The sequence below is a fragment of the Takifugu rubripes genome, chromosome 5, assembly GCF_901000725.2.
Source record: "Takifugu rubripes chromosome 5, fTakRub1.2, whole genome shotgun sequence".
NCBI classification, from domain to species: Eukaryota; Metazoa; Chordata; class Actinopteri; order Tetraodontiformes; family Tetraodontidae; genus Takifugu; species Takifugu rubripes.
In genome coordinates, this window is record NC_042289.1 from 11,516,538 (window position 1) to 11,537,319 (window position 20,782).

The window sequence follows — 20,782 nt, forward strand, 5'->3', positions numbered from 1 at the left end:
TTGATCAGCGTAAAAGCTGCTGCCCTCCAACGCTGCTCCCTCCTCCCTTCACATGGCTCCCTGATTTCTAAAATTCTGCTTGAATATTTGATCAAAGGTAAGAAGAAGAACATGATCGTTCGATGCAAGAAAGTTTTATTAAGTCCTATTAAATCCAGTTTATCATTGTTGTTTGGTTTTCACGGGGGAATGATGTCCATCTTCAGCTCTGGGAGACAGTTTGTTTAACTGAACAAAAAGGCGCAGCAGCAGCACGTTGGTGGGCGGTGGGCAGCCTCAGAATGGGAAGGGGAAAGAAGGAGAGTGCTGTGATGATGAACCCCTGCCACACACACACACACACACACACACACACACACACACACACACACACACACACACACACCTCCTTCCCTCCCCATTTCATTTAAATAGATTGGAATTTACTCAGCTGTGAAATGCCAGACCTCTTTAGTTCATGAGCATTATTTATCAGTTACTGTCATTTGTGTAACTTACCTGTTCTGATGTATATTTAAACTGACGTGCTTCTTCTCTAACCTCGGGATTTGACCTCATGGGTAAAGCTCTACTATCCTTGTTTACAGTCAAGACCAACCATTAGAACTCAGTCATTATGCTACAGGTATCACTGTGCTCCGCATTCTGTCAGATAGTTCGTTCAGCAAGGTTGCAGAAAACTGAGTGAAAGATCTATCCCAGGATAAAAACAAATCACTTCAGATTAATTGGACATATATTTAGATTCAAAACAAAAACATAGAATTTAAAAATGGGAATGTCTCGCATGTTGTCCTTGTCAAGACAATGGTGAGCAGAGGCAGCAATTTTGGACACACACACACACACACACACACACACGCACACGCACACGCACACACACACACACACACCCATCCCTCGCTGCAGGGACGGTAATAACAGCGGTACAGAGGGTAACTAAAATAGTCCCCACATCACTGCCCCTGCAACAAGAGTTCAACCCAAAAAAAGCCCCAGACAGAACATGTATGCACACACTGGGAACAGTAATCCTGGTGGAACCAGGAAAAAAGGGGCTGTTCTACGGGAAAACAGCAACACTAATATTAATGGACCTTATTTTTGCTTAAATTTTAATCAGGCTTTCATTGAGGACAGTTTTATCTTTATTTGCTTGTGACCAAATCCCTCTTCGGCTACGTGACCTGACATTTTAATTGAACGTTAGCCCCCGCACACTGTGACCCTCTCTGCCCCCACTCCATGAGGGATGCCTGGAAGCAATCAGCCCGTAACACATCTCTCATATCGTTAGATCCTCTTTCAGTGTGGAGTTGATTGACTGACAATAACAAAAATGAGAAGGAGGCAAATGGTATTTTTGGACTAATCTTTCCAATAGACGGTATTCTTAGCGATGGTTTTCTGTCATGGTGCAAAATGAGCTGGGTAGTTAGATTAAAGGACGTGACATTTTAGTTCTAATGTGATTTCTTAATCATAGCTTTCAGACTTCTATTCCAGTAGCAGCCCTGGAATAGGGTTGGTTGGAGACTTTGTGGGAAGCCTGTGGTGTGTCTGTCTCGTTTGTGAAGCACTTGACAATGTAGTTTGGCTTCAAGGTGAAATTTCTGGATTGGTATTATCCTCCTGCTGAGTGCAGATGCACTTCCATGTACCTGGAGGTCCTGGCAATCACAGCTATTTCATGTAGGGAAAATATCTTCAACATTTATAAACAAGCAACAAGCAGTCTTCTTATTTTTCTCAACCGGAACACGTTCTGTTGGCAGAGTTGCACGACTCTCTAGTTTTTGTTATTGTATGAAGAATTAAACATTTGTAAGTCATGACATTGTTCTTCTATTGTATCTATCTTTAAACGTCCCATTCAGGTGTTCTTTCAGTTTTTTAAATACAGACACAAGGAAAAATAATCATTTAACAGTGGAGTGGATTATGTTTTAGTCTTTTAAATGAAATACAATTGAAAATGCTCTGTTATTAATACAAAAAGATGTCAAACAACAAACCACGTTGTTTTCCAGAAATTTCTATCACAATATTCCTCTGCGTGTTGTTGCAATAATGGGGACAAATTAAAGGGTGGCAATGAGCATTTTAAACCCATTCCAGCAACATTAGTGCGGATTAACTGACCTTTCTTCTTGTCATTTGCAGGATGGCTCCAAACAGAGGCAGGCGAGAAAGAAAACAGTGTCCTTCAGCACGATGCCAAGCGACCGCAAGATCAACAGCACAGCTGCTTGCATGGCGTTCATGATGGAGGGCTGTGAAATGAAAAAGGTCCGCTCCAACTCGCGCATGTACAACCGATACTTCTTGCTGGATCCCGACATGCACTGGCTCCGATGGGAGCCGTCCAAGAAGGATTCGGAGAAAGCCAAGCTGGAGATCAAGGCTATTAAGGAGGTTCGTTTGGGGAAGAAAACTCCAGTTCTGCGCAGCAATGGACTCTCAGATCAGTTCCCAGATGAATGCGCCTTTTCAATCATATATGGGGATAACTATGAGTCTTTAGATTTAGTGGCCAGCACCGCAGATGTTGTCAGTACCTGGGTGATGGGTCTGCGTTATCTGGTATCTTATGGCCGGCATACAGTGAACATGGTAGAGCCCAACCAACCGAGTCTGAGGACTTCCTGGATTAGCTCAGTCTTTGAGCTGGCAGATACAGAAAAAGCAGGACACATAGACCTCTTCAGGGCCACCCAGATAATCAAGGGGCTCAACGCTGGAATGAAAGAGTCCAGAATAGAGCTGAAGTTTAAAGAACTTCAGAAAGCTAAAGACCAATATGGGGAGGCAATTAACATGGACATTTTCGTGGAGGCCTATTGTGAGCTCTGCACTCGACCGGAGATTTTCTTTCTGCTAATGCAGTTTTCCAGTAACAAGGAGTATCTGGACAGTAAAGATCTAATGCTATTTGTGGAAGTGGAGCAAGGTGTGGAAGGTGTGACAGAGGACATGTGCAGGGATATTGTTCAGAAATTTGAGCCATCAGCCGAAGGCAGGGAGCGGTCGTATCTCTCCATCGATGGCTTCACACACTACCTCCTCTCCTCTGAATGCCACATCTTTGACCCCCAGCACAAACGCGTGTGCCAGGACATGCACCAGCCACTGTCCCACTACTACATCAACTCCTCCCATAATGCCTCCCTTTTGGAAGATCATTTCTGGGGCTCGTCAGACATCAGCAGCTACATCAGAGCTCTGAGGATGGGATGTCGCAGCATTGAAGTTATTGTATGGGATGGCCCTGATAATGAGCCTGTGGTGTATGTTGGCAGTTCTGTCGCCTCACATCTGGTTTTCTCCAAAATTCTCGACATTATAAACCAGTATGCTTTCGAGAGCTCCGAGTACCCCCTGATTCTCTGCTTGGTGACCCACTGCTGCATCCTCCAGCAGAGGGTCATGGCACAACACATGAAGAAGATTTTTGGGGACAAGCTGTATGTTGATCCTCCAAACAAGGAGGAAAACTATCTTCTCTCCCCAGAGAAACTCAAAGGCAAAATCCTCCTCAAGGGTAAAAAACTACCACCCAGCTGTACCGATGCTGAGGGGGATGTAACAGATGAGGAAGAAGGTCTGGAAATGTCTCGGAGATTAGGATCTGATGAAAAGGACCAACTAAATGGACTCGGCTACAAGAGACTTAGATTGTGCCGGGAACTGTCTGAGCTTGTGTCTCTCTGCAAGTCAGTCCAGTTCAGAGACTTTGAAATCACAAAGAGGGAGCAAAAATACTGGGAGATGTGCTCCTTCAATGAGGTGGATGCAAACAGATATGCCAATGAGTTCCCAGAGGAATTTGTTTGTTATAACAAGCGCTTTCTCTCCAGAGTGTATCCCACACCTATGAGGATTGATGCCAGCAACATGAACCCCCAGGATTTCTGGAAGTGTGGCTGCCAAATAGTGGCCATGAACTACCAGACGCCAGGTCTGATGATGGACCTCAACCTAGGTTGGTTCAGACAGAATGGAAACTGTGGCTATGTTTTACGTCCTGCAATTATGAGAGAGGAGGTGTCCTACTTCAGTGCCAATGCTCGAGATTCCCTGCCAGGAGTGTCTGCCCAGCTTCTCCACATAAAAGTCATCAGCGGACAGAACCTGCCCAAGCCTCGAGGATCTGCCGCCAAGGGTGATGTGGTGGAGCCCTACATTTATGTGGAGATCCACGGTATCCCAGCTGACTGTGCTGAGCAGAGAACCAAAACTGTCTCTCAGAATGGCGACAACCCTATTTTCGACGAGAGTTTTGAATTTCAGATTAATTTACCAGAACTCGCCGTGCTGCGCTTTGTGGTGCTGGACGACGATTACATCGGAGATGAGTTCATCGGCCAGTACACCATACCGTTTGAGTGCCTACAGCCCGGCTATAGACATGTCCCGCTGCAGTCTCTGACTGGAGAGTTCCTACCAAACACCACCTTGTTTGTTCACGTGGCCATCACCAACAGACGTGGTGGAGGAAAGGCTCATAAGAGGGGTCTGTCTGTGAGGAAGGGGAGGAAGACCCGGGAATACACCACCACCAAGTCCACGGGGATCAAGATAGTGGATGAGCTCTTCAGAGCTTCCACTCAGCCCCTCAGGGAAGCCACAGACCTCAGAGAGAATGTGCAGGTAAAGATCTGCTTATTCAATATTTACTCTGCAGCTTATTCTGGTCACATTGGTTCACAACGTCAGATGTGCTGTGCTGTCACTTTTCAGTCTTAAAGCTCAAAAAGATCCAAATTATGGACACAATTCAGAGCCCCAAACTAGCTCAGAATTTGGTTGGATTGGTTTGCTGGAAAGGTTGGAGTCATTGTTCATCCAGGCACATAAGCGATTCTTAATCCGAGTGCTTTTGTGGGTCCCCATTAATCCCTTGAGCACTTCCCCTCTCATGTAAATGACTTGTTTTACATCACTATTATTAGTTTTTAGAGTATATCATTTATATTTGTAAAGTCTCATATAGAGTGTAAATAATGTCAAGAGCAGAATTACAGTACAATATGGCTTTGACAGTCAGTGCTTATAATAAATGACTAAATGACACATTAGCAGTTAGTATTTGCCAATTATTTATCTCGTGTGAGTAAGAAACGAAACGAACGTGACATATTTTCATCAAACGTGTCGTCGGGGAAATGGCAGGTGAGTCACAGCTGATGCCGCGATCTCCTGCAGCTTTGAATTGTTCCTCATAATGGATTAGATCCACAGGCTGACATGAAAAGCAATGGTGAATGTGATTCGGGGTCTTTCAACCTGATCAAACAGCACCGTTATCCCCAGATGGCGAGATCAGACAGGCCTGGAACACAAATTTAAATGAAGGGATAAAAGTTGATGAAATAATGAAAGGCATGAAGTTGAGAGGCGGGCTTTGAAGAGTAGCGGAGGTGTTCCCTTTGCCTTTTAAATGTAAAATCCTTGTAGAGCCCAGATGGGCAGCTTGGGTATTTAAATCTGGGTCTTCTGGAAGTGAACGCGGCCCGTGGCCGACTGGGGAAACATTAACAATCACTGGCAGCAAAGCGAGACTCTCTATGCTCTCTAAAATGACAGACATGGCCTCCAGCACAAACACACCATTCAGCCGCTGCTGCCATAAGTGTTATTTCACCTCACTAAGCCCTTTTAAGACTTTTTATTCTCAAACTGCAAAGCTTCCAGGTGGTTTACTGCGAATAACAGCAGAATGATGAGTGCATTTGACTGTTCAAGAGACGTTTGAGCTCTGCAAACATGGCAGATGGCAACAGTTGGACAATGATTTATATGTGGACCAGGACATTATTTCAGCGGGGGTCAAAGATCCCTTCTGCTGATGCTGATGCCTGTGGACTCGAGTGCTGATGGAGCTGTGGGGAGGCTGTGAGACCAGAGGTTCTTTTGATTTGCTCAAATGTGTTTCCTATCATAGGAACACTCGGCTCCGGCCTGTGGGCCGGAGAACAGAAGGAGTTAGAAAGCGAGAGATGAGCAACAAAAGCGGTGTTGTAACCGGACACAGTGCTTTCATTTGGGGAATGTTGGAGTAAAGTGGGGGATGGGAATGATTGAAAACACAAGATTCTCCTCTGGCATTCTTACCAGCACAGGTCCACAACAGTGGGATTGTCTGGCACAATAGACATTTGAAGCCTCGGATTCATTAGAATTGTAAAGCTATTTATGAATGCTGAATCTTCATTGAGAGAATCCCTGTGGTCTCATAGGCTCATTCAACCCACCTGCACCAGCCCAACTATAGCTGGGCTGTGGGATTCTAACTGACCCTGGATCTGAATGCAGATTCAAACCCCATCGTTGTCTCCGGGCCAACCTCCTCTGTGTCGACAGGAAGGTCGGGCCCCACACTGACAGCCCTTCCTTAGGGGTAGGGGCTTGAGGGGTGTATTTTCCTTCAGCCTTGGAGGTCTCGTCTAGGGAACCAGATTGTTCCCACACTGTGTGTGTGTGGACAAACTCTCAAATACAAATACTGGTGTTTTATCTCGAAAGCAACCCCACGCAAATTCTCCCTGCCTCTCTGTTATCCTTCTTTTTACTCAGCCCTCATTTTTTAATCTAACCTCAATCAACTTTGCCGTCTTGTGCAGTGCTTTGATTGCTTGTATACGCAAAGAAATCCCTGGAAAAAAGCTACCACACATTGATCTAGAACAGCTTCATCAAACATGTGCGTGGCTGGATAGTAGACGTGTTGTTCTGCTTCTGATGGTGGGAGATGATCATGATCCACGTTACGGATGTGCTCACTCACATTTAAAATAATCCCCAGGACCACGATCACTTCATACAAAACAGAAAAGTGAAGGACCGCAGAGAGGATCGGTGCACGTGCATATGAAAGGCAGCGGCTGTCTTCTGAAGTCTGAAAACATTCATTTTTCATCTCTCTTCCCAGAATGCTGTGGTTTCCTTCAAGGAGCTGTGTGGCCTGACTCCAGCGGCCAACATGAAGCAGTGTATCCTGACCGTGTCTACCTGGCTGATGAACAGTGAGCGGTCCCTGAGGGTAACCGTGGACCTGAGCGAGACTTACCCCACCATGGAAGCTCAAGGTCCTGTCCCTGAACTGCTGCGGAAAGTGCTCAATGCTTACGACATGGTAAACCAGCCTTTCCTCAGATACTTTGTCAATGCTTTTAAAAATATTCTTCCCATAACACATGAATCATTTACATGACTCTCAAACATGCTAGAAAAAAAATACTCAGTCAAGTTGTCAAGCTGCAGCTATTTATTGCATAATTTCACATGTGCTTCTCTATCCTGCCTCCACTCCTGCAAGAACACTGCATTTTTCACCACTTGACATTGTCAGGGTCCTAAAGGAGATTGGATGACTGTCTGTAATCACTCATCACCCACCATCTTGCTCTGCCTCCTTCCTCACGTCCTGTGTGGCTGGGCGGAAGCCGGTAAAATGGGCTGAGGATTGAGGAAAGCGCCGACACTGCTCATAACGTCGGCACCACTGACAGCTGTGCAGTGACATCACAAGTGATGCCGTGGACAAATCTAATCTAGCCGGGCATTTATGTGGCTTCTCAAAAGTCAGGGATCTTTGCTGTCAGAGCAGGTTTCATGCTTCAGTCCACAGATGCCTCGTTGGAACCCAAAATCCCCATTTCTGGGTTTTACAGGTTTTAAAAAAAAAATAGCTGTTTTCTATTCACTGAAATAATCATTACTTCAAAATTTGCATTTGCAACTTAGACATAATTGTAAAGCAGATTACAGAAATCTATCCATGAATCTACGACTTTGTTCAAAAACGGAAGCCTCAGTGAAACTAAAAGCGTCAGCTAGTTAATGAGCATAGAAGAATCTCCATTGAGTAGCGGCAGCTTTACCCCACGATGTTTGTCACAAGTATCATAAGATTTGAAGATGATTTGAAGTTGGAAAGAGTGAGAGATTGTGAAACAGACCGATGCTGTGACGTTTACATCACCAGTTCACATAAGAAAATGAAAATGCACACGTAAGCACACAGGGGATGAGTCCACTTCCTTTCTTGCTGCTAATGAGGGTGTGAAACTTCATTATCTTTCTCCTCACTGCTGCAGGGTCTGTCCAGCTGCTCCTCTTCAGCCTGTGGCTCCTGGGTTGTTTTAAGCCTTAAACTGTTGTTGTTGCGTTGCACGGATGCAAAATTACAGATTTGTGGGTGTGGAAAAAGAGCTCAGTATGAAATGTGAATTAAATAAAGATAAGGTGCATCCGATGATGTAAACCATGCATTAATATAAACCTTAAAAAACAGAAGCACTTCATTAACCAGCCTCCTCCTGTGGTGTCAGTACAGTATATATTTCATCGTTGTTAATTAAATTCTTTACTAGAACTTAAAAGACAAGTAAAATTAAGACAGATTAACATGTAAACGTGCCTGTAAACAATCCAAGAAGCATCGTGTGCGCTTCCCTGTTTATTGCAAAGCTGTCAGGCAGTTACGAGGCTGTAAACACTGCAGCTGTCCCTCAGGTCCATTAAGCTTTCTTTGATACTTACAGTGAATACATGACAAAACGCCTGACCTATTGTTGTTTACGCTTGATTAGGAACGAAAACTGCTACCTTTGATTATGATCTTGCACCAATTAACCTAATAAAGGCACTTACATGACGGGGTTGCTGTTTTAATTGGGTTAAGGTTGAATTGTTACTGTGCTTGCACACATAGTGTAACAGCTGAGAGCTCAGTGATCCCTCCTTACTGGGGAATTAAATCCACTTGAAATTGTAAAATCGGACCCCAGGCAGCGTTTCAGAGTGCAGTAGGTCTCCTCTGCTGGAATGTTCTTAGTTTTTTTTTAACCCAGGTGGGATGCATTTAAACATCTGTATTCTTCACTTTCTAGATGATCCAAACCAGCAGAACACTGATCGAGTCAGCTGATGTCATCTACTCCAAGCTCACACAAGCCCAGCGAGCAGGTTTGTGGGAAACACCTCCTTAGATGGAATAACAGCATTCACTTCTGATGAACAAACATGATTTATAACAGTAGATATGCTGAGCTCAGCGCCAAAGAACACGGTGTTGCTATCATTATTTTAGTTCCACCTCACGCAGCTAGTTGCGTTGCTCTCCTTATCTTTGCAACATCCAGTCTTTGCTGGCGATGGAACACAACATCATCAGTGAGTCACTGTTGAATTGTCTTCATGTCAGTGGGCAAGATAAAAAAAAAGAAGCTGCCAGTCATTCTAACAAAAGATTATATGAATAAGGATAGAGGTTGAGTGGGACTGAACACTGACATTGAAAGGTTTGGACGGAGCAGAATGAGAGGAGGAGGAGGGACTTTATGTGTTTTTTGAAAAGGAGACTGATGCAATAAGTCTGATTTTTGGGCCCCGCGACTTCTCCTCGCCAGCCTCTTTGCCATTCAACACTAACGATTCCTCATTTTTGCCGCCTCTCAAGCGCGCAGCTCTGCTGAGGAGCTTGTCAGAGAGGAGGAACGCTTTGAACACAGACGTCTCCATCTTACAGCATTTGACCTCACATTCTAATTCTGTCGACAAGCAAAGACTCATCCAGAACAACTGTGAAACCTTTATATTCAAGCCGTACACGGACCTCTATCTGAATGCTACTGGCGTAGGTAAAATCCTGACCTGTGGCTTGATAAGAAGCAGGGGAGAGACCCAGGACCTTCAGGACAATGGGTCACATTGCTGGGGAATGTGCCCAGTTTTCCTCCCTGTTGCCGCAGAGACGCAGACGTTTGCTTCTGATAGATTTCCCCCCACCCCCCTGCTGCTCAGCAGCAGTTAGACCTACACAGACACAGCTGCCGCTCGCAGCAGCGCCGGTGGCTGAATACCAGCGCCTGATGATCAGCTTACTGCCGTCAGGTGAAAACTTGTCCCTTCTGGCAGGTTTCACGGGTACCAACAGAAAACCGGCGCCCTTTTTGTGCCGCCCCCCACCCAGCATGCATATGTAAACCAAGTTCATCTCTCAAATGTCTGAAGCAATAAAAAAATCACACATTACTGCAAACAAATTGAGAATATTGCACCTCTAATTCTGATGTTTCAGGGTTATGTAAGAATGGCACAATGAGAGAGCGACAGCCTGAGGGGCCCCAGCTGCATGCCAAACATAGCACTTTCCCTATCACCCTCATCCATGCCCCCCAGCAGCAACACACATGCCTGCATCCAGAATCCACGCACACACTTCCTGTGAGCGGTCATTCATGCTTCCTGACGTTCACTGCAGCCGCTGGTTGAAAAAAAGAAGGTGCCGTTAAGCTAATTCAGGGCATTTGGTCGGTTAAATGAGCTTTTATAGCTAAAGAAGACAATATGCATGGCACAGCAGTGCAAAGCTGGAAATACATGTTTCCCTTCTTGGATCATATGCAAAGTGGCATTAGCTCATTATTATTCTCGGCTACACAGATCCCTCTTGTCTCTTCTTTTCTCTCACCACTGTCTCCTTTGTCCTGCGTCTCGGCTCACATTTATAATTCCATAAAAAGATGAAAAATCGTGAATGTTAGGACGGAGAACCCACGTTTCCGATTGCATTGGAAGCATGAATGCACCTTTTTATGTGGACTGACAGGCATTGAATTCACCCATCAAAGGCGTCTCATAAGCCACGTCATAATATGAAGATTAACTGTGACAAAAGGAAGGATACAAATGGAATTAGATGTGAAGAATGAGAAACCTTGCCTGGAATTGAAAGTATAGTTTTCTGTGATCGATGTAAAAGCCAAAGGTATAATTTGCGAACCATAAAAAGGCCCTATTAGCAGATGGGACGTGAGGTAAAATGGGATGATGCATTGTGTGTGTGTGTGTGTGTGTGTGCGTGCGTAAGCTTAATTTATGGCCTTTGATTAGACCTGACAGTTTGCCCTACTGAAAGTGTGCTCTGCTCATCAGCTAAATGTAATGTCAAGGCTGTAATCACGCTGATGTGCAGGCTGCTGTCCAATCCCAGACGAGGAAAACGGCCACGTCCGTCCACAGGCCTTCCTTTTGTTTTAAATGTAAATAGAATTCAGGGCTGGTTGAGCTACTGCGAAGGATGAAAGAAGATCCAGGACAGGTTACGGTTGCTGTGGCTGATAATTGGGAACTGCCCCTCCTCTCCTCCTGTCCAGCGTTCACTTTATGCTCTGTCTTTACTGCAGCTAATCTGTTTAATTTGGATGGTGAAGCTGATGAGTTTATGAGGATGGAGAGGTGCTGGATGATGCCTCCTGGGCACTATTGATGGTAACCATCACACACTCTGGATGCAAGGTCACCAGATAGACAGCCTGGATGGACAGTGCTGCACGTCCAGACGTGTCCACTGTGACGGGGTGTGTTTTTGTGGAGAGTTTGTGCGGTTTTATGTGCATCCATATTGCATATCTTTCTGGATTCCAGCATATTCGTCCTCTGCCTCCCCAGCAAGGCAGGAATGTGTATTTAGCCACGTTCGTATGTTATTTGCTTTTGAAGTTAGTGGTCAGAGGACTTGCTCGGATTTGTGTTGTGTGCATGTGGAGTCTGTCCCCTCCAACCAAACCATTCTGGGTGTAACCACTGCTGCAGTTTCTGCTGCAGCATTCAAATCTGATTTAAATTTAAATGTACCGGTACTTCTGATTCCAACCTGGTGAAGCAAGACCGAAACAAGTGTTTGCTCATAGAATTCTAAATCTGCCGCCTCTCTGTCAGTGTTTATTTATTCATGTCTCCCGTCTCACCAAGACTCAGACTGACCCGTCTCAATTACAGTGGTAGAATTCCTGACCGCTACCAAAATCCACGGGACACATGGACATTTCCACCCCTTTTTCTTCTTCTGAATTAGTGTAGTTATTCTTTTCTCAGCTCCTCAAAAGATGGAAAACTCCATTTCCTCTTTAACTCAAGGTGAATAATGAAACACTGATCAGACTGAATGAAGAACCTTTTTACTCATTTCCTGCTTCTTTAGATCACTTTGTACTGAGAACAGCTCTCTCTCCCTCCCTCTCTCTGTCTCTCTGCCTTTCTGTTTTTCTGCCCGTCGTGTTTATTTATTCATTTCACACTGTTTTAATGTGACAGTAAGGGGTCACAGCTGCATGGGGGTGGGGGGTGGGGGTGCTTAATAATTGTGAAATCAGCATTTCTCAGAAGAAAGAAAGCCAGATCTCAGGACTGTCCGACATTAGAGTGTCATCTGTCTACGGATAGATAAGAAACATATTCTACAACGGTTGTCTGTAGTTAATTTTATGCAAATAAAAGATAACTGCTCAGTTTTTGCGGATGTGACTTAATGCAACTTGTGGCAGATTTGCGCAGGTTTGATTGGACGGTTCTGTTGAGAGCGTTCGGATGTTGTGAGTACAGCAAAGCCGCAGCCTAAAATGCTTATTATTATTATTTCTTTTTGTGGTTTTATATAGCAACATGTGCATTTGATGTTTTACAAGCTTTAGTATTTGTCAAAAGGGAATTTCAGTAATATTGCCAAGCAGGATTCTGACAGTGGGTCAGAGGTTTCGGATGCTTCTAGCAAAATTCGATTGGGTTAAAGATTCTGTTGTTGCAGAAACAATCTCCCTGACTTGGGAAAAGAGGGTCTGGTGAATTATAGCCTGCTAAACTTGGCGATGCTTTCACGCAATCAAAGCTGAAGTAACGTAAGGTCACTTGTTAGGAACAGATTGAAAAACACGCTGAGACATTCAGCATTAGAAGGAGCTGGTTCTTAAATCCCAGAGGATTAGCAGTGGTCCTCCAAGCCTAAATGAACCTGAACCTAATTAACTAGGATCTTCAGTTGCACATTTTCAATTGGAAACATTAGCGATGCAGAACATGCACGGCTGTTGTTCTTACTGAGTGATGTTGTGGAGTCAAATTTACTGATTTACACTTCTGTCTGAACCAGGTTTGGACTTCCACGAGGACCTGCACCGGATTGGCGCCAAGGAGGGCCTGAAGGGGCGTAAACTTCAAAAGGCCATGGAGAGCTATGCTTGGAACATCACTGTCCTCAAGGTCAGTGGAACTCCTTGTTGCTTTCAGTCTACCTTTACTTCACCTCTGAGGTCGCTAACGTTCCAGCAGGAATCCCTGGGCCTGCTGTAGAGATTAACATTGTTGAGTTAAGAAAGCTCGCTGGTCTAATTGTATTTGCCTCTAATCCCTAAATCTCTTGATTAGTTCTTGTAGATTCCACATTCTGCCTCTTTTATATGCGCATAGAGCTCAGGCGAAGCATGACAGGAATGTTCAAACTCTTGCAGGTTTATATTCCTTTTATTGAGCTTCCAGGACCTGCAGTAAAGATGATGCTTCGCGAAATGCATCATTGACTCTGAAACCAGGAGATAAGATCGCCCCATGTATGAACACATTCACTGATAAAACATTACCTGCACCCACACCTTCGCTAAATACAAACAGCATGGTCCGGGAAATGTTCCTCCTGGTTCTGGAATCCTTTAGCACTGAGCAGAAAAGTTCCGCTTTGATTACCTTTATTTCTTTCTCTGCCTCCAAGGTTGTGTGACAGGAATGTTAAGATCAGAGTGGTTCCCCTGTTATTTTCAATAAATGAAAGAGTTTATTTCTCAGATATTCATTTTTGGAAAGTCATAAAAAAAAGATGAAAATACCACCACTCAGAATCCTTGAAAATCAATCCCAGGTTGAACATTTAGTCGTAATAACTGATTATAAACCATAATCATAACAATGCTAAAGCAGATTACATTAAAAAAAATAACTTAAAGTTAGAGGGATTCAAAATTGCTTCTTCTGAAGCAGCAGCTGCTCGCGATAAACTGCATTTATCCTTATTAAGATTTATTGCTTTGTTAAGAATTAGGAACTGCTTTTGTTTAAGTAGCTCAACAGATGGACCATCAGTCCTAATCTCGACCTCAAGCTCTCCTGCTCGTTCTCTTCAAACACAAATTTCACAATACCATCCTCAGTTTTCTTACTTCCATGGACATTCCCAACGTGCGAGCGTTTGAACTCTTCCTCTTATTTACCTGCTGCTTGTTTGCTGGTTCAGATATTTCACTTTCTGAGTTTAGGTGGTTGGCAGGCTGTGAGAAAGAGTGTCAAGGAGTCGTGTCTTCTCTCCGTTTTTCACTCCGCATGAGAAGGAATAAATAAAAAAAATCAATGAGACAGAAATAGAGACGGGGTCCAGCATCTTGTTGCAAATTTAAGAAGCCGAAGAACCTCCGCATCCACCCAGTAAACTTGTTTAAGAGGAGTTATTATGTAACTGGTGGAGCTCGGATTTTTACTCTCGCCGGCCTCTTTTGTGTTGGCAGCAGTAATAAATGTAATGAAATAATATGAATGCTGGCGGGGAGGGACTTTGAAAATAAGGAATAGATTAGGTCAAAGGAAGTGAGGACGGAGTCTTGGGATTTTTCTGAGGCCCCTGAAGACCACAGAGTTGAACGTACACGAGCACAAGAACTGTCGTGATTTGACTCTGGCTGTACAGAACAGGCTTATTTTATGCCTAGTGAGTCACAACTTACATAATTTCTTCTTTTTTTTCCCCCCCAAACATGACTTATTCATGCTCGTGGCCTGTGTGCTGGAACCACTCAGGTAGACAGCTACTCACAGTATATTAAAATCACTTTTAAGGGGATTGTTTTTTGCATACAGTAGGTCAGATAGCCAATGCTGAAACGTGGGAGAACTTACTCTTTTCACTTCACTCTCTTGACTTTACACGGAGGCCTTGTCTCAGGGATGCTAACCGACACTGTCTATCCAAGTGCTGACATGAAGTGTAGTTTATGTTGCCAGAATGTGGTCTTCATAGTCCGCTTTACTGGTGTTAGCACCTCACATACACAGAAATCACCTCTAGTTTGGAAAGCTTTTTTTCTGTTTTGCACATGGTCGAGACATCTGACCCAGGCAGGCAGCCATGGCAACGGCCCAGATTATCATGGCTGGCCTGTAAAGCAGGATGCCCACTCTGACCACTTCCTCTTCATATGGCATGGTTTCTCTCAGTGGTTCTCCTAAATACAGAGCAGAAGTGGAGTATAACATTATCACCACACGGCTGAATATTTCTGTACCTCAGGGGCGCCGGCAGACAGTCTGTCACCTGCTTTATACCGCCCCCTCTTGATCATTGTGGGTAAATGCACCAAGGAAAACAACTGCTACGTCTTTAGTTTTACTGAAATGCTTGTTTGTGCAGTCTGTCATATATTATGATTATATACACACAATCAGAAATGCAACATACTGATAAATGAAGCTGAAGCATTATTTCAAAAGCAATGCTGGTCACAACACCTTTAAGGTCACCTGAATCTGAACCACATTCATTCCATTTCTTGTCTTGTTCTTATGTTATTTTTTTTTACCTTCTATTCTTACTTGCGTGCAGCGCTTTACTCCAGCCATGGCTGTTTTTAAAGCCCTTTATAAATAAAGATGATGATGAATCTGAATCTAACAGCAGAGGAGAAGAAGGTATTCACTGCAATTGGGAAACAGAACACTGGCTACCATAGCGACAGCAAAGCAATGGAAATGAAGCAGATGACAGACGGTTTTTACTATGTCAATCTGGTTTCTCCTGTTGAAATAATCCAGGGTAACACTTGGACTGCACTTGCTCTGATGTTCTGCTGTTAGGTTGACTTAGAGATTCCCACTTTTTTCTTGCCAGCAATGAAAGTGAGCCGCTACTGAAAAGATTTATGTTGAGTGTGGTACAATTATTTCATGTCCTGACAAGTCAGTTTGTGACTGATGCTCACCACAGACTGACCAAAACAATAATAATACAACAAGAAGACTAGAAAAAGGCACAAGGTATAGTATATGTAGTCTATAGCAGCAGTAATCCAGGGTTTACGCGACATAGTAGGTTACCGCTTGATTTTGATCTTTGGAAGGTCAAAGGTCAAAAGTCCTTCGGAACCCAGAACACAGCCAAAGGTAATCAGCCCTTCCTTGGCCCATTGTCAACGTTTCCCAGCAGTCATATAACATCCTTGGGGTAATTAAAGGGCACTGCACCTGGAAAGTAGCCTTTCATTAAAGTCAAAGCAGAAAGGAGGCAGCTCTCCTTTTTTATTCTATTTTTTTTAGTCTTGTATGGATTTGTCGGTGTTTTGCTGACAGTCGCTGCTCTTTCCTGACTCTCAGGGCCAAGCGGACCTGCTGAAGCACGCTAAGAGCGAGGCGCTGGACACACTGCGTCAGATCCACTGTGCAGCTCAGTCCTGCGGTCTCAGTAAGAATGAAGCGGCTTCCCCACAGGAGCAACACCATCCTCAGCAGCAGCCCCAGCAGCTCCAGCAGCTCCCGCAGCTCCAGATTCAGCAACAGTCTACGGCTAAGGCACTGTCACAGCCCACCTCGCTGTACCTGGCTCAACCACAGACTACACCTCAGGCTTATACCCTTCCTCTTCCTCAGCAACATCCTCTGTTACCAGCTCACACTCTGGTTCAGACTGTTCTAAAACCACCAGCGTATTCTCACCCACCACCCCTGCCCCAGGGTCCGTTACCACCCCAAGGGCCACAGCAGAGGGCAGCGGGTCCTTTGGACGTCATCCCCCAGAGAGAGGTGGCCAGTGACAGTCCTCCAGGATCCTGCTGACCCGCAGCCTGTGCCCACAGAGAATACTGCCCCGAGAGAGACGCGGAGAGGCGGAGGGAAGAGAAGGGTGTGGGAGGAGACCAGCAGGTGAAGGAGGTGGAGGAACTGGCTGAGAGAATTAGAGAGATGATGTTTTTGAGGAAGGCGCGTCGAACGAGAAGTGAGACACAAGTCTGAGCTGAAAGAACCCCGACTTCATCTCCGCAAAGACGATTACTTTTCTTTAAAAGCTAATCTTCCATCTAAGCTAGAAAGTTTAGGTGCGCTCGCTCTGTCGCGTTGACCATGTTCTACAGTTGGATCAGACGCACCGTGGCTCTCTCTGGGCAGTGCTAGCTAGCTACATGCCTCACCGCCATGTCCTCTGGCTCTGTGGGTACAGGCTTTACCTCATAGTGGTGTTTTCCCTCACACATTTGCCTTTTCATTTCCAGAAACCCTGTTTTCCAGCTCTTTACACTCTCCTTGCGCACACGACGGAGCGCTGACCTTTGCTCACTGAAGGACGCTCTTTTCAAGTTAGGTGTGCGAAGCAGAGTAGCTCAACTGGACCGAGTGCTGCAGTCACAAATGAACATTTCAGCACAAACCTGGGAGATGTAGGGCTAAAAGTATAAACACAAAACGAAAAACAAGTTGCTCTTACCTAAAGTCACTCAGATGTTCTCCTTGCACTCAGAATGGTGATGAAACCAAGCACCACACATCTTGCAGGACTTCAGTTCATCAGCATTCCCGGGCCCTCCTGCAGGGTTTTGATGTCTCCACAGGGGCCACAGTGTGTGATGTTATGTAAGTTAGTTTGTTTGGACCCCAGTTTGGAGCTCCTCCATTGCCATAAATGGCACACTTACAATATTTGGCCCTGAGGTCACCAGGAACATGGTACTATTGTCAGTAATGTAACAAATCAATGAATTTAGATGTAAACTGTATATAAAATGTATGAAAGGACGACATATTGCTCAAATAATTCTGTCGCAGTAATGCAGTCACAGGCATAGATGATTGACATGATAATTGCTGTTAGTTCTATCAACCTAACGCTCTTTTTTAACATCGGTTCTATGTAAACACACTCGATTTAAAACCCGTCAGTGTGAACGGAGGATTACAGGTTGACGCCATGACACGATGCAAGACGAGAACGCCGCAAACTGAATGTGGATTCTGTACAAGTTCCTTTACGTGGCACATTAAAAGTGGCTTTGTTGTTTATCCCGTCTGCTCTCCTTCATTTCGCCTCAGCATTTTCTCGGCCGGTGGGTTCTGGTGTGTTTGGATGCCGACCCGTGGGTGACGTCGGCTGCCATTCAGAACAGTGTTGCTGTGGTCAATTAGAGCATGTTGAACGCGGCTTTCCAACTAAATCCGAGCCGGTCAATAAAGGTTTCCAGGAGCCGAATCGATCTGCCCCACCCTCTTTATCAAAAATGGCACCTCTGCCTGAAAGTTTGGAGCGTTGCACTCGACCGTGCTCACGTCATCGCAGAGCCGGCTGGGAAACCAGCACAATGCGCTTCTGCATGGCATTTTTTTGTCTGAATCCGGGCCATAGCGCCTAATTATCCCAACTTTCAAACGCGCTTGTTATTGAAAATGAGAAGAGTTTTTATATTTATGATTTTAGAGTCATAGGACACGGCTAATTCCGTCCATCCCAGCTCGTTATGCTGGAATGTCTTCTCAATCCTTTTACATGCTTCCACAATAGAATACCTGCAGATCATCAAAGATCCAGAGAGAAGCCTAGGAGATGATCTGCTACAGCAGGCTAATTAATGGCAGTAAGCAGCACATCAATCCTTCAAATGAGCAAAAGGTGAGACAAGAGCGTCAGCGCGCTCTGTCATGTTTGTGGTTGTCCAGAATGACGTCCATGAGGCTGACCATCGCACAACAATATAAAAGACACTTGTTCCAAAAGTAGGATCAGAAGGCACCGAACCAGAAGATGATGTGGTTCCCCACCAACATCCAGAAAGGCACGAGGATGTCCGACAGGGTAAGACCAATCAAACTTAGGCTCGTAATAATACGGGACGTATTTATTCAGCTTGTACACTTGATTTGTGGCTCTTTATTGGCAATGAAATGATTAAAGTAGGAATTTAGCCTGATGTTTTGTCCATGTTTGTCGCAGTAACGAATCCCAACACAAGGGCAGTTTTTATTAATTGAGTAGAATTTACTGTTTATATTTATATATGAAGTTGTTTATATGCTCGGAACCTTTGCTTGTGTCTTCTGTGCACTCCATAGCTAAGTTTTCTATCCATTAATGCTAAGTTCAGCCACCTCCATCACCAGTAAAGCAGATACAGAAGGAAATGACATGTTTGATCCACCCCCCACCCCCGCCAGATCATGTCTGTTAATGTTCCATCTCTTTGGTCCAGCAGAAGGTCCCGGTGCTGCTTTTCATGTTGCTGCTGTCTCAGCTGGCCTGTGATGCTCACAGCGTGTCTGAATGCTGCCGACAACCGTCGCGCTCCTGTCGACTCTACGTGCTGCTGTGCCGCTCCGGGGGCATGACGCTGGGGGGGCCGCTGACCGGAGATGCGGCCGCTGGCATCCTCACGCTGGGCAAACGCAAGGAAGAAGGGGAGCGCTTTCAGAGCCGACTCCACCAGCTTCTCCATGGATCCAGGAGCCAGGCGGCCGGGATCCTGACGATGGGGAAGAGGACTGAGGAGGAGGCTGGAGAGCCGTTCATGGACTGGACTTCCAGCACAACATCCCCGCCTGTTTAACAGCTGCATGCCTGATGCTGTAGGCTTCCCTGGACTGTTATCATGTTGGTACCCAGAATGTATAGTTACCGTACTCATTTATTGTACATGTCAGTTAATTGGCTGTGACACCATCAAGTTATGTAACAATGTAAATACAACACACACACACAAAATCACAAAATCTGGCATGTATTGAATGATCCAAAAGGCACATTTTAAATTTATGCTCCGTAAAATCGACATTGATTTGGTAAAAGCTGCAGCGACCAGATGGCAAATAGACTTGAGATATTGGACAAAGTCTATGTCTGACACAGCTCTAACTAGGTTTGTGTTTCTCTCCTGCTGTTCTTTTTGTGGCGTGATCTTTGCGTGTCACGTTTATCCATTAACACTCTTCCTGCAAGAGGAGACTCGCTGTGTCAAGTGTTGAGAACCTTCCTGGCAAAATGAGAACAAAGGCAGTTCTCTGCTAACATAGTCCCTTTTACACAATTTCAACAAATTGTCTCTTGGAACTGGATTTTTCGCAGGAAGGTTGCGCTTTCATCACATTTAATGAGAACTGAACCAGCATCTGGTCAACCTGCACCGACGCCAGTGTGAGGATCCGTGCAGCTGTAGCTCTTTATTTACTGACTCAATAAGATCACAAACTGGAGCAAAATCTCTTCTGCAGTAGTTCGGTTGTTTACCAGAAAAAGGATCATAAACACTTTATGAGAGCAGACTTGTGTCGTTGTTTTATTGTTCCTTTAGTAAAATAAAAAGAAAAAAACATTTTAAAAACTGGTTACATAAAAACTCCACATTTGTCACAGATGTAGTCGTATTAGGTAGCTCCTGCTATAACACTATACGTATTATATGTAATGTTTATATTTATTAATAAACCAGCGCTGCATGAAAAGATAGATAGATAGATAGATAGATAGATAGATAGATAGATAGATAGATAGATAGATAGATAGATAGATAGATAGATAGAAGATCCAGCTGTGAGGGTGCCAACAAACCAGAAGATGGCGCTGATGTCATAAAGGAAGCGTGAAGGACTCTTAAAGCTCTTCTTCCCTCCATCCAGTCACTGGCTGCTGTGATTTCCTGCAGTCATAAGTGGCAGCTCGGATGTCTGTTAAAATCTGGCTGCATCAGGGTTGAATGCTGAAATGTTTGTCATATTGTGGGAAGAGATTGTGTTATTTCCTTATTTAGTATCATTTTCTTCCCATCTTACATATTTTTATGGATGTTTGCGGTGAAGAACCGCTCTGTGTGAGTGATTCATTCACACAGGCTTTAATGTATCAATTAGCCACAGAAAACTTATTTTTATTATAAATGAATAGGTACATAAAATGTTTAACAATCAAAGAAAAAGTACAAAGAGTAAC

General features: G+C 44.5%; 2 protein-coding genes across 2 annotated transcripts in view; both read left to right on the forward strand.

Annotated features, from left to right (window-relative positions):
* LOC101071575 (inactive phospholipase C-like protein 2) overlaps window positions 1–17,871 on the forward strand; it is a 37,590-nt gene extending 19,719 nt beyond the window's left edge. The window contains exons 3-7 of the mRNA XM_003964879.3: window positions 2,164–4,650; window positions 6,932–7,135; window positions 8,895–8,970; window positions 12,935–13,044; window positions 16,195–17,871. Coding sequence (XP_003964928.2) covers window positions 2,164–4,650; window positions 6,932–7,135; window positions 8,895–8,970; window positions 12,935–13,044; window positions 16,195–16,653 — 3,336 coding nt within the window. The 3' untranslated portion in view covers window positions 16,654–17,871. The remainder of the gene's footprint in view (window positions 1–2,163; window positions 4,651–6,931; window positions 7,136–8,894; window positions 8,971–12,934; window positions 13,045–16,194) is intronic.
* A 132-nt stretch (window positions 17,872–18,003) lies between these two features.
* hcrt (hypocretin (orexin) neuropeptide precursor) lies at window positions 18,004–20,335 on the forward strand. The gene is made up of 2 exons (XM_011604229.2): window positions 18,004–18,658; window positions 19,056–20,335. The coding sequence occupies exons 1-2, from the start codon at window positions 18,608–18,610 to the stop codon at window positions 19,404–19,406; spliced, it is 402 nt and encodes a 133-aa protein (XP_011602531.1). The 5' UTR covers window positions 18,004–18,607; the 3' UTR covers window positions 19,407–20,335.
* Window positions 20,336–20,782: the final 447 nt, after the last annotated feature.